This window comes from Hypomesus transpacificus, chromosome 4, assembly GCF_021917145.1.
Source record: "Hypomesus transpacificus isolate Combined female chromosome 4, fHypTra1, whole genome shotgun sequence".
NCBI classification, from domain to species: Eukaryota; Metazoa; Chordata; class Actinopteri; order Osmeriformes; family Osmeridae; genus Hypomesus; species Hypomesus transpacificus.
This window is the reverse complement of record NC_061063.1, coordinates 8,581,452-8,599,776: the sequence shown is the minus strand read 5'-3', so window position 1 is coordinate 8,599,776 and position 18,325 is coordinate 8,581,452. Positions and strand designations below refer to the sequence as shown.

The window sequence follows — 18,325 nt, the reverse complement described above, 5'->3', positions numbered from 1 at the left end:
CTCCTGACCGAACATGCTCTGATCCTGTCTTCAAGTACAAGTAGATATGTATTGGGGAAATACTGACTGTTTCTGTCAGTCAGAGAACACTGGAAACATCCCACACTGGCATCTCCCTTCGTCCTGGCATAATACAGCATTGTTTAACATGGAACTATTCCACAGACTTCATGATAGAAACCCAGGCTTGAGACACTTTGGAAGGCTATGCCCCCAAATTGAGGACATACTTTCACAACATTTATTGTAATACTTAAACAAATTATTAAATGAAATATGATATCTTGCTTGGACCCCATCCACTTCTTCATGTTACAGTAAGAAGTTCCGGAAGGGTCTGTAAACATACATAAATATAAATAAATAATCAGGTTAATGTATTCTTCTGATGACATTAACTGCCATACAAGGCTGTTTAAATCCTGTCCGGACAAGAAGCCCCCACACAGGTAACACAGAGGAAGAATAAAAGGTAACATCTGATAAACATTCAGGAAGAACAGAAGCATTGTAAATTGACAACAGACAGACAATGGACAGTCAAACAAACACGTTGACCCTTCCTTCATCATTGATTTACAGTTTATAGAGTTCAACAATCACTTCCTGCAGGTTGGTCATCGTCATCAGTAGAATTCCGCTAGGTGATTGGCTGACAGTGGCGCTACACGTGACCAGTCATGTGATAACCCAAGTCAGTCAGAGCCCCAGGAGAGAGAAGAGCCAGTGTTCCCAGACGGAGGCACCTTCTCTCTTACTTCTCAACGTACTTTCAATTTCTGACCTCAAGCCAGTTCTTCCATTTCAGTTCTGTAGGAGCCAAGATCCATCTTCAAGCTTACCAGCTGCTCTGAGATCAGCTCCTGCCGCGGGAACTTGTGTACTCCAGTCTAGACAGCAGTTCTCCATTGATGTTAAGTCCAGTTCTAACATCAGCTGTACAGAGGCTAGTCCAAGGCCAGACAGTGTTTCTATCAGACTGGTCTTCATATCTCTGTAAGGGCTGGTTCAGGACCAGCCTCCTGCCCTGTTCAAGGGGCGGGCTGAGGTCACATCACTTAGGTTTCTCAGAGCACCCTAATCATGTGACAGGACAAGGCTTGAGAGAGAGGGAGGGATAGGAGGAGGTGGGGGCTTGTGCAGATCTCTCTAGCCACCTCTCCACCCGTCCTATGCTCTGTCAATCCATCCGTCCATCTATCTCTCCATCCTTCTGCCTGTGTGTGTGTGTGTTAGACCTGGACTCCGCGGCCATGCATCTGGATGACCTGTGCTCGGAGGGTCTGGATGGCGGCTAAGATGAGCTTCTGGTGCTCCAGCGACGTGATGCCCAGGCTCAGAACATCTCTGGAGGACATGAGATGACAGGGCATGTCAGACTACACACTACACACAGGTCAGACTACACACTACACACAGGTCAGACTGCACACTACACACAGGTCAGACTACACACTACACACAGGTCAGACTACACACTACACACAGGTCAGACTGCACACTACACACAGGTCAGACTACACACTACACACAGGTCAGACTACACACTACACACAGGTCAGACTACACACTACACACAGGTCAGACTACACACTACACACAGGTCAGACTGCACACTACACACAGGTCAGACTGCACACTACACACAGGTCAGACTGCACACTACACACAGGTCAGACTACACACTACACACAGGTCAGACTGCACACTACACACAGGTCAGACTGTACACTACACACAGGTCAGACTGCACACTACACACAGGTCAGACTGCACACTACACACAGGTCAGACTACACAGAAGCAGACATTCAGCACCACCACAGGTCTCCGATTCCCACTCTCACAGTCTGACACGCAGACACACAGTGACACAGCACATCCCCTTCTGGTAGGAGTAGAGGAGGCAAACTCACTGGACGGTCATGCGAGCCACAGACTCCAGGTAGCAGTATCCTGCAGCTGTGAAGTTGTCCTTGTACCTCCCCATGTCTACAGCGTCCAGCCACTCCCCCACCGAGTTGAAGGTGGGGAAGGAGGGAAGAGTCCTGTCAGCCAGGGAGATGGAGGATCCCAGAGTCCTGTGAGGGGAGGAGCAGGAAGGGAGGAGGGAGGGAGGGAGGGAGGGAGGGAGGGATGGAGGGAGGGAGGGAGGGAGAAAGAGGGGAGGAGGTTGGAGAAGAGAGGGAGGGACGAGGGATGAGGAGAGAAAGAGGGGAGGAGGTTGTAGAAGAGAGGGAGGGACGAGGGATGAGCAGAGAACGAAGGGAGGAGGGATGACAAGTTTCAAAACATGAACGACCTAGTCAAAATGTACAATCATGATATGCTTTGTGATACCGTGACACGAGTGTTGTGGGTGGGTACCCACCTGCGTGCCAGGGTGGAGGAGCCCATGCCGTCAGGGGAGCGGAGGCTCTTGCTGAGGGCAGAGTGGACCTGGCTGAAGGTGGGCCTCTCCGCCCTCTCCTTCTGCCAGCAGTCCAGCATCAGCTGGTGCAGGTGGGGCGGGCAGTTGAGGGGCGCGGGCAGGCGGAAGCCATCCTCAATGGCTTTGATCACCTGCAGAGGACAGAGGGAGGGAGAGAGAGAGAGAGAGAGAGAGAGAGAGAGAGAGAGAGAGAGAGAGAGAGAGAGAGAGAGAGAGAGAGAGAGAGAGAGAGAGAGAGAGAGAGAGAAAGAAAGAGACCACGCAAAGAAAATGAGTTTAGCTCGGAGGAACTTTCAAACTGAAGCATTCCAGTTTAAAAGTCTGTTTAGCTGTGAGCTCTACTTCAACTTTAGTTGTGTCATTTGAAGTCACCCTGAAGTCACCCTGAAGTCATGTATTCAAATAACTGTAAAGTAATAAAGTGTTGTGTACGTGAGTCTCTGCACAGCCTGACGTTACTCTCGCTGGTCTACTGTTGGACTTGTAGCAGCTGCAGGCTCCTCTGGGTTCCTCTCTGCTCAGAACATCTAACTAGCAGTCCGGACTCATCACGGTAATAACTCATCCAACCACAGCCCCAGGAAGACAGTCTCAGTCTCTCTGAGCTCTGACAAGATGTACTCAAACATCCATCTACTGCCTCCGAGAGAATCTCTCTCCCTCTCTTTGTCTCTCTTTGTCTCTCTTTGTCTCTCTCTCAGCACATCTAAGAACATTTCCTCCCCAGCAGAATCACTGTTTTCCTATGATGATAAGACAAGGCCCAGGGAAAATCCCTCCAAAAGAATAACTTCAGTAATCAGCTAACAGCCCCCCTTTCCCCGCACTTGGTGAGTCCCGCATCACCCCTTCCACTCTGGGTGGAGTGCCATGAGTGCTCTGACATTATCCAAGTAATCAGCAGCACCAGGTAAAGGTCAGACGAGGGGCACAGGTGGGCAAGGAGAGGCGGCATTGATATGATGTTTCCGTTTAAGGCGTTGATAATAATATAATCCCCCCCAGTCTCTCTACGATGGGCTGACCTTTCCAGCTTGGTGTAGCGGGCTAGCGGGCTGTTGGCAGTGCTGCAGTTATGTCAGATTAAACATCAAGTTGGAGCTTGGCTGGATGGGTCTGCCGTTATTGCATCTGCATATCCAGCATTATCAAATTGCGATTTGCATTCATATTTAGAGAAGCCATTTAATCATGTTTCATCGCTACTTATTTTGAGTTTGTCTTTGAGTAAGGATGAGGTGTTTTGTGAAAGAGTAATCCCGCCAAGCCTTAACATCAAACAGTCATTAAACTATGTGAGCTGTTCATAATGTTCCACCTTCTTGTTTTCATGAAGCCAGCGGGAATCAAAAGATATTCTGACCTTAAGCAACACTCACTGCTGCACTATCAAGTTTATTTTCCTTCAAAAGCAATAAAATCTCAGATAAAAAAAGCAAATCTCTTTCAGGGAGGATCGGGGGCTGGCGGGTGGAAGTGGGAGGCCTCGTCCGCCTTCATCGACTTGCAAATAACAGGCTTCTTGCAAACATACTGGGATCCTATCGACCTCCGATCTCCCTCAGCCTCAAATAGCAACGCTTACCATTCCCTTAAAAAAAGAGCGGTGCATTCTGGGAGGATTTGAGCCTCCTTTCAGAGCGGGGTGGCACTTTGGGGACGGAGGCAGAAGAAAGAGGGACGCGTCCTTAAAAGCAAGCGGATTGGCCACGGAGCTGAAGTGGACTTAGAGAGGAGACTTAGGCCCTGCGCGGCCGTTTAGGAGCCCCTGTGGCTTTTCCTCTCCTTAATACGATCCAGCCAGACACAGTCAAAGAGTTCACACAGTTTCAGAGGGACAGGGAAGGGAGGGAGGGGGAAGGGGGGAGAGGAGGGAGGGAGGGGGGGGTGAAAAAGGGAAGTAACAGAAAAAAAAAAACATGAAAGAAAAAGAAAGAAAGAAAAAGGCCTACACCCCCCCCCCCCCCCACACACACACACACGTTCCCTATTGTATACTGAATATAGGGTGTATACTGTTCCTACAGAGAGGGAGAGCAGAAAGAGAGAGGCGTTGACTCACGTCCTGATTGCCCATGTCCCAGTAGGGTCTCTCTCCGTAGGACATGACCTCCCACATGACGATGCCAAAGCTCCACACGTCAGAGGCTGAGCTGTAGCGGTGGTACTGGATGGCTTCCGGAGCACTCCACAGCACCACACTCTTTCCTCCATGCTGGGGGGGAGAGAGCAGAGCAGTACAGTCAACACCTCCAATGAAATGGCTGAATGAAAAGAACATGTACATCCTGGCTTAATCACCAGAACTTCTATGGTGCTATGATTGCTATAGCCACAATTGGGCATCTAAGCAGGACATTATTATCGGGTGCCAAGGCCAAGTGTGGATGTAGTTATAAAATGTGCTTTTATTACAGTATTTACCCGGTCAGAAGCCAATAGCCATGCTACTGTAGACGTGAGCATGTGTGTGTGTGTGTGTGTGTGTGTGTGTGTGTGTGTGTCGGTAGGTGTGTGTGTTCGTAGCTGCGTGTGTGCTGGGGTGTGTGTGCTCACCAGGGTGGTGTAGACCTGCTCCATCTTCTCCTCCTGCAGGGGCCTGAAGCCGGACACCTTGCAGCCCAGGTTGGCGTTGACCAGAACCTTGTGTGCCGCCAGGCGCCGGTGGACGAAGCCCATCTCTGTCAGGTACTTCATGCCTGACGCCACGCCCGCCAGCACGTCCATCAGCTGGAGCACGCTCAGCTGGCCCTCGTGTTTCTGCAGGGGGGAGGGGGGGGGCAGGGGGGGGGCAGGGGGAGATACAGCCACACGGTGACAGTGGTTTTACTGAATCGCCCTGTGTTCGAAGTGAGCTCGGTTCCGCGGGGTTACAAGCTTGAAAATGTAGATTGTCGTAAGCCAACGCACACCTGCACGCTCCTGCCTTTCAACACAGCCACTTACCCTGAGGAAAGAGTCCAGGGCACCGTTGGACATGCTCTCCACCACAATCATCATGGTGTTACCTGCACACACACACACACACACACGGTCATTATTCCATTCCAGTTGGCTGGGTGGTGGGGTTGGCACACAGGGTAGCAGTTCTGCAGTGCCATCCTTCACCCAGTGATACAGAGAGAGGCTGGCTGACCCCTACGCTATTCTCACACTCCCAGCTAGTTTTATGACCCTCTGCACACACAGCTCACTAGGCACAGATGGCCTAACTCCAACAGAGCTATCAAAATCATAGAAGAGGAAAGGTACTATCTAAAGAGCAATGAGGGAGGGGAGCGAGAGAGAGAGGGGGAGAGAGCGGGGGAGAGAGAGAGAACAAAAGAAAAATAGAGAGCGAGGGAGAGGGAGAGAGACGGAGGGAGATGGGGCCTAGTTCCTCCATGTAATGACAAAGCTACTGAAGCTGTCAGCTTGTCATTAGTGTGGGCCGGCCTCTTCAGTTCGAGGTGTTAAAGCCCTGACCTCAGAACAGGTGAGGTACAGGGGAGAGGAGGAGAGGAGAGGAAGAGAAAGCAGGTTGAGGGCGACAGAGCGGAGTGAAAGAGAAGGGGAGAGATAGAGAACAAACAGCGAGAAAGAGAGCACAGTGTATTCAACTGAATAGTGAGGGTACCGCTCCATTAGAAAGGCACCAGGTGACCAGGTGCTCTGCGTGTGTGTGTGTGTGTGCACGCGTTCTGAAGGTGACCTTGAGCTCCAACACTCGCTATCAGTGGCAATATGTCCTTCCTGCCCTCTTTATGACTTTTAGTGCTTCACAAATGGCAATGTCAGTGTCTGCAGGGGCCTCAGGGCATTTTAGGAGACTGACTGGTACTGGAGGGTTCTATACCCAGCTAGACTGGACTGGATTGTTCTAGAATTAGATTGAACCACAGTTCCTATTTAAAGCTGATACAATACCTCTCCCTCTTTCTCTCTCTCTCTCTCTCTCTCTCTCTCTCTCTCTCTCTCTCTCTCTCTCTCTAATGACCCTGCCTGTGGAGGAGGCGCCTGATGGAGAGAAAGGGGGAGGAGAAGGGTGGAAAAGAGAGTGGTGAAGGGGGGGGGGCAGGTGGGCTGGATGTGAGTATGGAGGGGGTTGATTAGAGAGACCGTTGGGGGGGTAAGTGATGTAAAGCAGGTAATTTGTAGTCGGAGGGTGGCGTGTGTGTGTGTGTGCGTGTGTCCATGAGTGTGGGTATATGTGTTTGTGTCTGTAACGGTTGGATTGGGTGTGTGTCTGTAGGTGAATGTGTGTTGTCTGTACGAGGGTGTGAGTCTCAGTGTGTATGTGTGTGTAGCAGGAGGAGAGATTAGAGTGGGTTTCTGGGCCCCGCTGGGTCTCTAGCACCAATTACAGAAACCGGCACATCTGCTGCCGTCGTAGCGAGCACAGTGTGAGCTCAGGCACCACTCCCATCCTGTCTCCCCACTGTGTCCAACACAGCCCCAAAATAAAACCTTGAAAACTCATCTAGCCCTCACTTCTCCTCACCTGCCATTCCTATTAACCTCCAGCTCATCTCCTACCTTGACAATCTTTCACCCCCCCCCCTCTCTCCCCCATTCTCTGTTTCACATTTCTGTCCGTCTTCCTGTCAATCTCTATCTCTCTCTCTCTCTCTCTCTCTCTCTCTGTCTCTCTCCCCTCTCTCTCCATCTGTCCAATCTCCGGAGAGGGGGGGGGGGGGGGGGGAGTGGCTTGGGGGTTACTCACCGCTGGTGATGACGCCCTCCAGACGTATGATGTTGGAGTGGTCAAACTGTCCCAGGATGCCGGCCTCGCTGAGAAAGGAACGCCGCTGCTTGTCGGAGCAGCCCGCCCGCAGCGTCTTGATGGTCACTGGGAGCTCCCTCTTACTGGGCAGCTTCAGACAGCCCCGGCACACCTCCCCAAAGTCGCCTGCAGGGGGAGACGGAGACCACAGGCAGGTCAGGGGAGGGGATGAAATAAAGTGACGGAGTACTGACAGAGGAGAATGAGTGAGAAAATTAGGGAGAAGTAGGGATACAATGAGTCATAGAGGGGGGAAGGAGAAATATAATTGAAGGAGAGAGAAGAGAGAGACAGAGACATGGAGAGAGAGAGACAGGGTGAGAGAGACAGAGAGAAGAGAGAGACAAGGAGAGAAAGACAGAGACAAGAGAGAAAGAGGGAGGATGTGGAGGGAGAGAGGTGGCCAGGGAAGTATGGCGGCTGCGTGTCACCTGTGTGGACGATGCGTTCTATCTTGATGCTGGAGTTGTCCAGCTCTTTGGCGAAAGCGTGGACGGCCTGGACCAGGTCCTCGCACGTCTCCGGGTCAATGTAGGTCCTCCGGGTGGGGATCTTAACTGTGGACACACACCAATGTCACAACCACAACCAACTGTGGAGGAAAACAACACCGGTGATATCCCAGCCCACCGCAGCACTCCCTGACGTTCCTTTCACATTCGTGATCCATTCCTCTCCTCCTGTAAAGAGATGCTTTCAAACTGACTCCACATTTGGAACTCCAAAACTGCTTGATGACAGGAGAGGTTGAGCGGTGAGCTGAGGCTGGGTCTATATGCTGAGAGGCAGCTGAAAGACTGGCGCTCAAGCCGGGGGTCACAACAGAACAAGAAGCTCTTTGGAACAATATCACATCATCCCGGAGCAACATGGGTCACTACTGCAAAATACCAAGATTTTCTGAAATTTACAAGATTTCAAAGAACGCAAATTGCTAGGATAATTTATCATGGAAAACAAATGTGTATTACATTTGAAACAAATGCCAAATAGAAGCATCTTGACTAGTAGTCTCAGACATTTTTACCCTTGGTATAATTAATAATGAATAATAATAAACAATATGTATCTCAGTGTATATTATATATAGAGCTATGAACTTGTTTGTGGCAGTCATATCCTATAGCTCAGTCTATGCTGTGAAGTCTGGCTGTAAATATACACTGTATCTCTCTATGTTCTTTTGATATTAGTAGTGACTTCTAATGGCCAGCCATTAGACTTCCAACACAAACCTATAGACTGCAGCCCTCGACACCTCTTACCCCTGACCTGTCTTGATAAAGCTGAGGTTCCAGGAAGTACCAAAGACCCCACCTCCAGCCTTCCCAGCATGCAGTCGGGCCAGGGCCGGTTCTGAAATGTGTTTACAGCTCTGGATCGACCTGGGTCTCTACTCAATGTCTCATAAAGGCTTATTGATCACACACTAACACACACACACACTAACCCATACAACCACCCACACATGCACATACACACAGACACACACAGGCACACAAATAAAGTCAAGAGTTCAATTACAAAGCAAATTAAAGGTTCTCTATAGTGGGCCGTGTTGAGTGAAGGATCGAAGCCCCTCATCTTCAGAAATGATTTTTTTAACCACAATACAATAGCGCACTTCAACTGTTATTACTTCTATTTAAATCTGGGCCAGACCACATCCCCCCTTTCTCTCTCTCTTTCTGCCTCCCTCTCGTTCTGCCCATCTCTTACTCTCACTCTCTAACTCTATTTGCCTCTCACTCTCTATTCCTGCCTCTCTCTCGCACAACCCCCCCTCTCTCTGTGTGCTTCTGCGTGCTTTGTTTCAGGGTTAACTGTGTCTTTGCCATGAGCGTAAGAGATGGAACGAGCGGACGCTACCGTCTCACTGCCCCGGTAGCACACGCATGCGGGCGTACGGGTCACACACCACACACGCTGACCACGGCTACTCTCAGTACGGAGACACACACACACACTTGTGTTTGCTCGGACCAAGAAGGATGTCTTCCTGATCTTACAACGGCGATTGAAGCGAAGCCTGATAAACCGACCCCCCACCTCCATCCCTCCGACTGAAACCATGTTTCTAGGTCAGCCCAAAATACCCTTACGTAAAACAAATGGGCTGCCTGTGTGTGCGGGGGAGAGGGGATACAGTGTGTTTGCGTCTGTGTGTTTGCGTGTGTGTGTGTGTGTGTGTGCGTGTGTGTGTGCATCAGTGGTGGCAGATGGGCAGTAGATGATAGCGTGTCAGGTCTGTTCCAGTGATGTGCTAGACAGGAGGAAACACTGGAAACGGACAATACTGAACGAGACCAGTGTGTGCACGTGTTGAAATGAAGTGAGACTGCGAGTGGGTGAGTGTGAATGTGGACGCGTCTTTTTGTGAGTGGGGGTGTGAGAGAGAGAGAACAGAGAGAGTAGTGTGTAGCGTGTAGAGTGTGTGTGTGTGTGTCTGTCTCACGTCAGCTGTTGTGGTGTGTCTTTGTTAGGGCAGCTCTAATTCCCAGACACATGGCTGGAGCTCATTATTCACCGAGCACACACACAGCGCTTTCAGCCTCTGTGGAACAGTTCTTAGGATGGGAGATTAAACACACACACACACAGTACAGTACCTACATACACACACACAGATACTGTACACACAAGCACACACACACATTGCTGGGCAAACACCGCAGGAATAATATACTCATTATACTGTTACTCATGAATACACAAAATACATATTGGGTGTGTGAATGGTCTCAACCTTTTTCTTAAGCAGTTTGTCAAATCATCTTCATACGACCCGTCAAAGAAAAGCTTCGAAACATGACCGAAATGAGCATGTGGAGATGAACAAAAAAATCTGTCACCCATCTCTCTCCAGCCCCTTGTTTGTCCCTCCCTCCCTCCCTTCCTCCCTCCCTCCCCTCTCGTTCCATCTCTCTCCATCAAGCTCTGCCTCACACGCCACCTAATGCAGTGTGCCAGCGAGCGGCGTGGGCTTGGCACGCACACGGAATTAAGATTTAATGCTGCCATGCTACTTATACTTCACTGGTAATCTCTCTCTCTCTTGCCCACTCTTTCTCTCTCTCTCCCGTTTTCTCTCACAAACACCCCCCCACAAACACACACAAACATATACACACACACACACTCGCACCTGAGATAACCCTCCCACATAAATAGTGTGGTGTGGATGCCGTTCAAAGAAAATGGATCTCAATGTGACTATACCTGAAAAGTATAGCCGACAGATAAACAGAGGTTGCATGAAATTCACACACACACATGTATTACTTACATTGAAAATAGAGTTCCTCGTCTCCTTCCTGGCTGGCCTTGCTGTATCCACACTGTCTGAAGGAGGGAAACAGAGGGAGAGAGGGAGACACATGAGAAGGAAAGCACGTACACAACTGTTGACCAGCGTGTCCATGTACAATGCGCGTGCGTGTTTCTTTAAGTGTGTGTGTGTGTTTGAAGGGGTGGCGGACGAGTGTGTCTCTGGTCACAAGACTCTGTGGAACAGTAATATGCACGTCTAGCCGCACTGGCACTTCCTGCCTTCGCAGTGCACTGCCAGGTCATGTATCAGGCCCAGAACAGAAGAACACACACACGCACACACATACACTCCCCGAACTATCAAGGCCAGCAGACTTTTCACCCAGCTGTCACATCCAACCAGCACGCACACAGTCTCTCACACATTATGTACAGCAGAAGGGCAAGAGTGCATGCAAGGGGCCCCATTCTAATTCTGCTTCCAGTACCTCTGCCCTTTATTCCACATAATGTGGCAGGGGGGTTGGCGGGTGATGAGGGAGCCATGACACGTCCTCTCAGTAGAACGAGCGAGGCAGTCTGAGTCTCCGAACCTCCCAGTCCTGGGGGTTTGAGATGGGACAGCAGGACTGAGGATCGGGGGTGGTGTGGGGGGGGGGGAGGGGCAGGGGGGGGCTTGGGTCAGGGGAAGCAGAGGGGTCGAGGGGGGGCGGGGATGAAGTTAGGGGACAGGGAAGAAGATGAGAGGGAGGCGGCAGGGAGGGGGGGTGTGAAGAGGGGGTGTGGAGAGGGAGAGTGTGGGTGTTGGCGGGCGGTGGGGGGGGGGGGGTGGGGTCGTGTTCATCGGAGGAGAACAGTGATAGGCTGGTGCACTGGGCTGAACCAAACGCACAGCAGGCCTGAGCAGAAACGCTGGCCCGCCGGACTCCTTTCCTCCCTTCATTCTCTCCCTTTGTTTCTTTCGTTTCCTTCTTTTCTCGCTGCCACTCACTCTCTTTCTTCCTTGCTTTCTCTCTGCACGATCCTTCGCTCCTGCGACTCTGTCGCCAAAAGTCAACGGTCCTGGAAATAGCCCTTCACCTCTCTTTCTGCCTTCCGCCCCCTCTTATTTCCCTCCCGCTGTTCCATCCGCTGTTCATGTGACCGTGTCAGACACAGGTTCTTGTCCACCGGAGGGGAAACAATAGCTGGGCTGACCATCAGAGCCTGACCCCTCAAGCCCTGACAAGCACCAATGACTAGTCTGTGTGTGTGTGTGTGTGTGTGTGTGTGTGTGCGTGTGTCATCTTTTGGCAGAGTGTATCCATTTGTGTTTGTTAACATCTCCGTCGCCGTTCGCAAAGTGTGTGGGTAACTGTCTTGGTGCATTACGTACGCAACTACGTCTATAACCTAATGAGGCCTTGAAGAGGGAGGGGGGGGGGGGGGGGGGGGAGAGGGAGGGTGGGTGGGTGGTCCTGTTTGACCCCGCGGCGCAAACAAATCCAGCAAACACAATTTAGAGCTACTCGATCTGACAGAACCATTTCATTCAAGTGGGCAGAAAATACGTCCGGCTGCCTGGTAATGGAGTGTGTGTGTGTTTGTGTGCGTGTGTGGCAGTCTGAGTGATCATTTGTAATTGTGGCCCTGCAGACATGGTGGGGGTTGGCCATATTTACAAACATGAGAGGCTCCTAATTGTGGAGCTAACCTCTTTGTCTTTGTCTGTGTCACACAGACAAAAAAAAAAAAAGCTTTCTAATGGACAAACACACTCTGACATGCACAGCGAGGCTGTCCACTGCAAACACATGCATTACAATGGGAATACTTTAAACACATAGCTTACCCTGAAATACACTAGATGTGTAGCTGTTTTTGTGTGCCTAACTCTTTCCATTACGGCTGGCTGTGAGTGCATGTGTCTATGTGCTCACAAGTATGCGTGTGCTTGTGTGTGTGAGTGTGTGTGCTGACTGACAGTTCCTGTGTATCACACAAAGTATTAAGCAGTAGTGAACGAACAGAGGTTTTCTTTGATCTATTCTCATGTGAGACATGCATGTCGGGGCTGTGTGGGCGGGGTCAGAGAAAGACAGAGAGACAGAGACAGAAATAGAACAGTAGAGAAAGAAAGTGAAAGAAAGCAAAAAAGGAAGAGGGAGGAAGAGAGCAAAGAGATAGAGAATAAGAGCAATCGAGAAAAACAGAAACAGAAAGAGAGGAAGAGAGAGATCGCCATATTGTGATGGCTGAGGCTATTGTTCGCTTGCGGAACCTCCCAAAAGCTTGTCTGACAATTTATTAAAACGTTTTCGATGGTGTGCGTGTGATTGTGTGGGCGAAAGTGAGCGGGAGGACTCATGGGAGCATGTGTGATGAGGTGTGCGTGTGTGTGCAAGCGCGGGGGAGTGTGTGTGGGCGTGTGTGAGCGTCGGGACAGCTATGCATTTGGACAGATGTCAAGGATGGAAAGAGCTATTTCCATAACTCCATAGTGAACTTTTGAAAACATACAGGCCCATTTGTAGACGGGGACACTGTCCTTCACGTTGTTGTTGTCTCTTTCTCTCTCTCTCTCTCTCTCTCTCTCTCTCTCTCTCTCTCTCTCTCTCTCTCTCTCTCTCTCTCTCTCGCTCTCTCTCTTTCTCTCTCTCTCTCTCTCTCTCTCTCTCTCTATCTCTCTCTCTCTCTGTCTCTCTCTCTTTGTCTATATTGCTTTGTCTGTCTGTTTCTGTTATCCTACTGTGCTTCCAAGAATTCATGCTAAAGCTCTCATCCAAACTCTGGTTATAACCAGTATGCTGATATTTTTTATTGAATTATGATAAAACAAAGATGTCTGACAGTCCTCTAAACCTTCCAATATGCCCACAGAAAAAAAAGATTGCTTCCTTTGTGTTCATTGAACATTGCAGAGCCTGTTTGAATCAACACGTGTCACCTCTGTAATCCAGAGTCAGCATGTCTCATTAAAACGGTGATGAACAATGTGATGCGTGTGAGGAAGCCAGTCTGGGAGCGTGAGTGTGTCACTGGGGCGACTGAAGGCTTAGCAGACTCATCGTGCCTTTAAGCTGCTCTCCTTGTCATTACAGGACGTGTACTGTGGAAGCTGGATTACTGGGATCGGGATTAGAATAGAGTGGCATGTGTGTGTGTGTACAGAAACAGAATAGGCATCTGATATAATGTAAATTGTTAGGTGTATATTGGCGTAAAATCCATTTAAAAACATACAATACCTACAGTACAGATTACATTGACTCTACTTAATGACAGTGTATCTGTGTCGTGTGTGTGTGTGTGTGTACCTTCTCCAGATGAGCAGTCCCACTCCCATAGACATCAGCATGATGAGGGCAGCTACAGAAATCACCACGATGATCACTACTGGGTTCTGTTCACTGGAGGCCAGGGCCACTGTGGAACATACACACACTGTTAGAGAACTGACAGGTTTATTGCATACACACCACACACCACACACACGTAGTCACACTGAACAAAGAGGCAAACAAAAGCATATATGCAAAAAGGAATTAAATATATTAATATACATGACACTCTCAAGTGAGAACGTGCTAGCCTGGCCATGTGAACACACACACAGACACACACACAGACACAGACACACAGACACACACACACAGACACAAACACACACACGGGACACAGAGACACTACGGAGGAGGTGAAAACAGGGACATCCTATCGGCATGCAGAATGAGGAGCCATTTCACAGCTCTGTGGCAAAATCCTGGATCTTCACACATATTTCCAACACAGACACGTCTCTCTCTCCCCTTCCCGCTCTCTCCAATTCCCTCTCTCTCACTCTCTTCTTAGCAAACAGGAGGCCTCATTGTGCGGGCTGGCCTGGCGCCCACACCAGCCCTATCCCAAGCTGCCTGGCGGCGTTGGAGCAAGAGAGCTTCGAGAAAAAAGAGAAAAAAGAGAGGCGGAGGTGGCAGGGAAAAGTCTACTCACGCTCGCCAAGAGTCTGGAGCTCCAGGGGTTGGCTGTAGGCACCGTAGTCGATGGCCGAGGAGGAAGAGGAGGAGGCGGGGGAGGCCGGGGAGGAGGGGGACAGAGGGGAGGAGGCGAGGGAGGAGGAGGGCGGCGCCGGGGTGGAGAAAGGGCGGATGAGGAAGACGTAGGCGGTGCCTGGTTTGAGGTTGTTGACGCTGATGCTCGTGGCGGCTGTCTTGACTGTGGAGTAGCTCTGGTCCCTCTGCTCCTGATGAACGTGGGACAGAGAAATGGGGGTCAAACTTTGGGATCTCAAAGACTAGGAAACGCCTCAACGGCACTGTACATGAGTGACAAAGATCTGTGTTTGAAAAGCTGGTCTTCTTCTGACAGCAGAGGTGAAGTGAGGAAGGAGTCTCCTCTCCGACCCTACAGATTCTCCAACCCATAACTTCTGTTTTGTTACTCTGCTCTCCTGTCCAAGAGTGAGTGTGTGTACGCAGTAAGCAGTGTGCACATGAGTGTATGACTCACTCATGCACACACACATTCTCAGAGGGCCCCAGTCTGTTTGTGTCTGAGGGACATCTGTTTCCTGACGCCATCTCTTCAGAACAAATAGAAATGTTCTCTCTCTCCTATCTCATGTCAATAACAACAGCGGGATAGGTTTAATATCTTTGATGGAGCCACTGTAAAGCTGCTTTCTGGAGCACTGTTTTGGATTCTAAACCATGCCTATCTTGCAATCCTAACATATGGAGAAGAACAAATGTTATTAAGCTCTTAAGTAATCATCTCCCCACCACCAAAAAAACATGTCTGTGTGTGTCTGTGCATGTTTGTGTGTGTTTGTGTTTATATACAGTATGTGTGGGGATATTTATGCATGTGTGTGTTTATGTCTGTGTGTGTGCGTGTGTGCCAGCAGTGACTGTACCTTCTCATAGTACTTGATCTCGTACTCGGTGCGGCTGCTGTTGGGGGAGCTGGGCTCTCTCCACACCAGCGTCACGCTGCGCTGGTCCACCTTCTCCGCTCGCAGCTCGCTCACCAGAGAGGGCGCTGGAGAGGAGACGGGGAGAGGGATTAGCCCCGAGACAGACAAACAGACGGACAGATGGACAGCTGATACATCCGACTACCCCCCCACACCCCCCCCCCCCCCCACTCCCCCCCCTCCCACACACACACCCCCCCCACGCACCCCCTCGCCAAGCGTCTAATTGAGACACACTTTAGGAGGACAGGCCTAACGAGCCGTCGCTCAGAAGAAAACTGCCAAGAAACACTTTGATCCAGCGGGCTTTGTCACTCAGGGAGGTCTGGGGAGGGAGGAGGTGTCACCAGAGCCAGCAGGGCTGGAGAGAGTCGGGTCACAGCACGGGGGCCACCGTTTCCCTGTCATGGCCACATCACAGCTGTGCAGCTGACTGAGACGGGGGTTTTAACGGTGTCGCCCGTCTTCTTGTAAACGCTGCTTCCACTCACGCTCTCTCGTTCTTTCCCCTCACGTTGTCATTGCCGCTCGCTTGTCTCCATGGATGTCCCTGGTCTTTGAATTTTTACTTGTACTTCTTTTGTTGCCGGCTGATCTCTCTCCTGACCTCTCGCCACCCTTCCTCCAGTCCCACGTTTGCTTAATCTTTCTTGAAACATGACACACACACACACACATGCCCTCTCACCCCCTTTTTCTCCCTCTCTTCCACTAACCCTTCTCTAATTCCACTCCCACCCTCTCTCTCACTCCCTCTCTCTCACCTCCGCCACACCCCCCTTCCTCGCTTCTCTCCCATCCTCACCCACCCCGGTGTGACCCCACCTCGCTCTAAAGCGCCTCGGTGAAATGGTTAATGAAGTCCTTTTGGGTTCCAGATCAAAGAGGGACTACATTCCCACCTCCCCCTGCTCCGCCCTCTCCTCTGCTTCATTCATCCCTCTCTCTTTAAAACAAAGGGATGGGATATCCATTATTCATGCTGGCTGGGTCTTACTGTCAGCTAATGAGGAGTGGGTTTATCTGTCTCCCTCCATCTCTTTCCCCATCTCAGTTTCCATCTCTCTCTCTCTCTCTCTCTCTCTCTCTCTCTCTCTCTCTCCCTCTCTCTCTCTCTCTCTCTCTCTCTCTCTCTCTCTCTCTCTCTGTGTCTGTCTCACTCTCTTTCTCTCAATCCCTCTTTCCACTTCTGTTCTCCATCTCTCTCTCCTGTGTCCTGGCTGGGCCAGTTCGATACCACACCTAGGACTGCAGGTGAGAGTGGAACAAGGAGTGCTGTGTGTCTGTGTGTTGCACATCAGTTGTAATAACTGAATTGTTATAGCTATGTACACAGGGGTGATCTGACTAATTATACCCTGAAACAATCCAATGGAACCACAAAGATGTGATAGTACAATACCCCTCATCAAAACACACACACCCACACATGCACACACACACTTCAGCTTTGTGAAGTAGGGCACTAGTATCAGTGGCTGGAGAGAAGGGGCTGTGTTAGGCATAGAGTGGTATATAAATGCTCTCTCTCTCTCTCTCTCTCTCTCTCTCTCTCTCTCTCTCTCTCTCTCTCTCTCTCTCTCTCTCTCTCTCCCCCCAGTTCTCTGCTACAACTGTACTGGAGGCTATTGTAAGCTGTAGCTCACTGTTGAATTATTCATGGTACTGCTTCCAAACACTGGGACAATGTCTCACCACAACGCCATGTGACACACACACACACTCACTCCACGTGCACACATACTTAGGTATGACACTCTTATGCAGGTCCTACATACACAGACACACACACACACAACCATTCCTGCCAGCAGTCTGTTTATCCAGGTACGCTGGATAGGGGAGAGAACAAAATGGCCTCCTGGCAGTAGGCGGAGTGTGTGTGTATGTGTGTGTGTGTGTGTGTGTGTGTGTGTGTGTGTGTGTGTGTGTGTGTGTGTGTGTGTGTGTGTGTGTGTGTGTGTGTGTGTGTGTGTGTGTGAAAGAAGCCAGTGCTTTCCTGCTCACTATCACTGGAAACAGACTGGGGAGCTGCACACCCTGGAGACAAACCCAGAAGGTACCTGGAGTAACATCTCTCTCTCTCTTTCCCTCTCTCTTTCAATCCTCTCTCTTTCTCCCTCCACCCGTGCCTCTGGTGTACTCTGTCTCTCTCTTCACCTCACAGTTTTGTCACGCGTCTCTCCTGTTCTACCTCTCTCTATCCATGGCTGTATCTCCTCTCTGTTCATCCATCCCTTCCATCTTCCATCTCGCCTCGGTGTGTCCCAGTCCCCTACAGCCAGGTTTAGACCTGTGTGATGAACACATTCATCTTTTCTGATTTGTTTTACTCCATCTCTCTCTCTCTCTCTCTCTCTCTCTCTCTCTCTCTCTCTCCCCCCTCTCTCCCTCCCTCTCTCTCTCTCTCTCTCTTTATCTCTCACTTCCGTACGTGTGTGTGTGTTGTGTCTCACTGTGCGCGCGTGCCAGTGTGTGCGGCAGGCAGGAGTGCGGCAGGCAGGAGTGAGTGGTAAAGGATGTGTAGTAGGTTCATGTAGCAGGAGGGTGAACCATGTTAACTGTCTGCAGATACAAGCTGTTTCCTCTTCCCATGTGTCTCCCAGCTAGGTTAACTGGCTCGGGAAAGACAGGTCTGTGTGGGACTCTGTTTGAGTGTGTGTGTGTGTGTCTGTATGTGCATGCGTGTGTATATCTGAGCATGGGCAAAATGCTTACAATCTGAGCATCAATTCCTCCACATCTCAGTGACAAGGACAGAAAAGCACACACCGACACACACAAACACACACACAAACAAACACACACACAAACAAACACACACACACAAACACACACACAAACAAACACACACACACAAACACACACACAAACAAACACACAGATGTGTGGAGGCATTCCCCTTGAG

At 50.3% G+C, this 18,325-nt stretch overlaps 1 protein-coding gene across 1 annotated transcript in view; it reads right to left on the bottom strand.

Annotated features, from left to right (window-relative positions):
* Positions 1-351: 351 nt before the first annotated feature.
* Positions 352-18,325, bottom strand: part of LOC124466894 (ephrin type-A receptor 7) — a gene marked incomplete at its 5' end in the record, with an annotated part of 25,452 nt that continues 7,478 nt past the window's right edge. Inside the window, 12 exons of the mRNA XM_047018840.1 lie at positions 352-1,347; positions 1,917-2,081; positions 2,372-2,562; positions 4,494-4,646; positions 4,988-5,191; positions 5,378-5,439; positions 7,134-7,319; positions 7,625-7,750; positions 10,480-10,535; positions 13,760-13,868; positions 14,436-14,685; positions 15,358-15,482. Of these exons, the coding sequence (XP_046874796.1) occupies positions 1,233-1,347; positions 1,917-2,081; positions 2,372-2,562; positions 4,494-4,646; positions 4,988-5,191; positions 5,378-5,439; positions 7,134-7,319; positions 7,625-7,750; positions 10,480-10,535; positions 13,760-13,868; positions 14,436-14,685; positions 15,358-15,482 (1,742 nt within the window). The remainder of the gene's footprint in view (positions 1,348-1,916; positions 2,082-2,371; positions 2,563-4,493; positions 4,647-4,987; positions 5,192-5,377; positions 5,440-7,133; positions 7,320-7,624; positions 7,751-10,479; positions 10,536-13,759; positions 13,869-14,435; positions 14,686-15,357; positions 15,483-18,325) is intronic.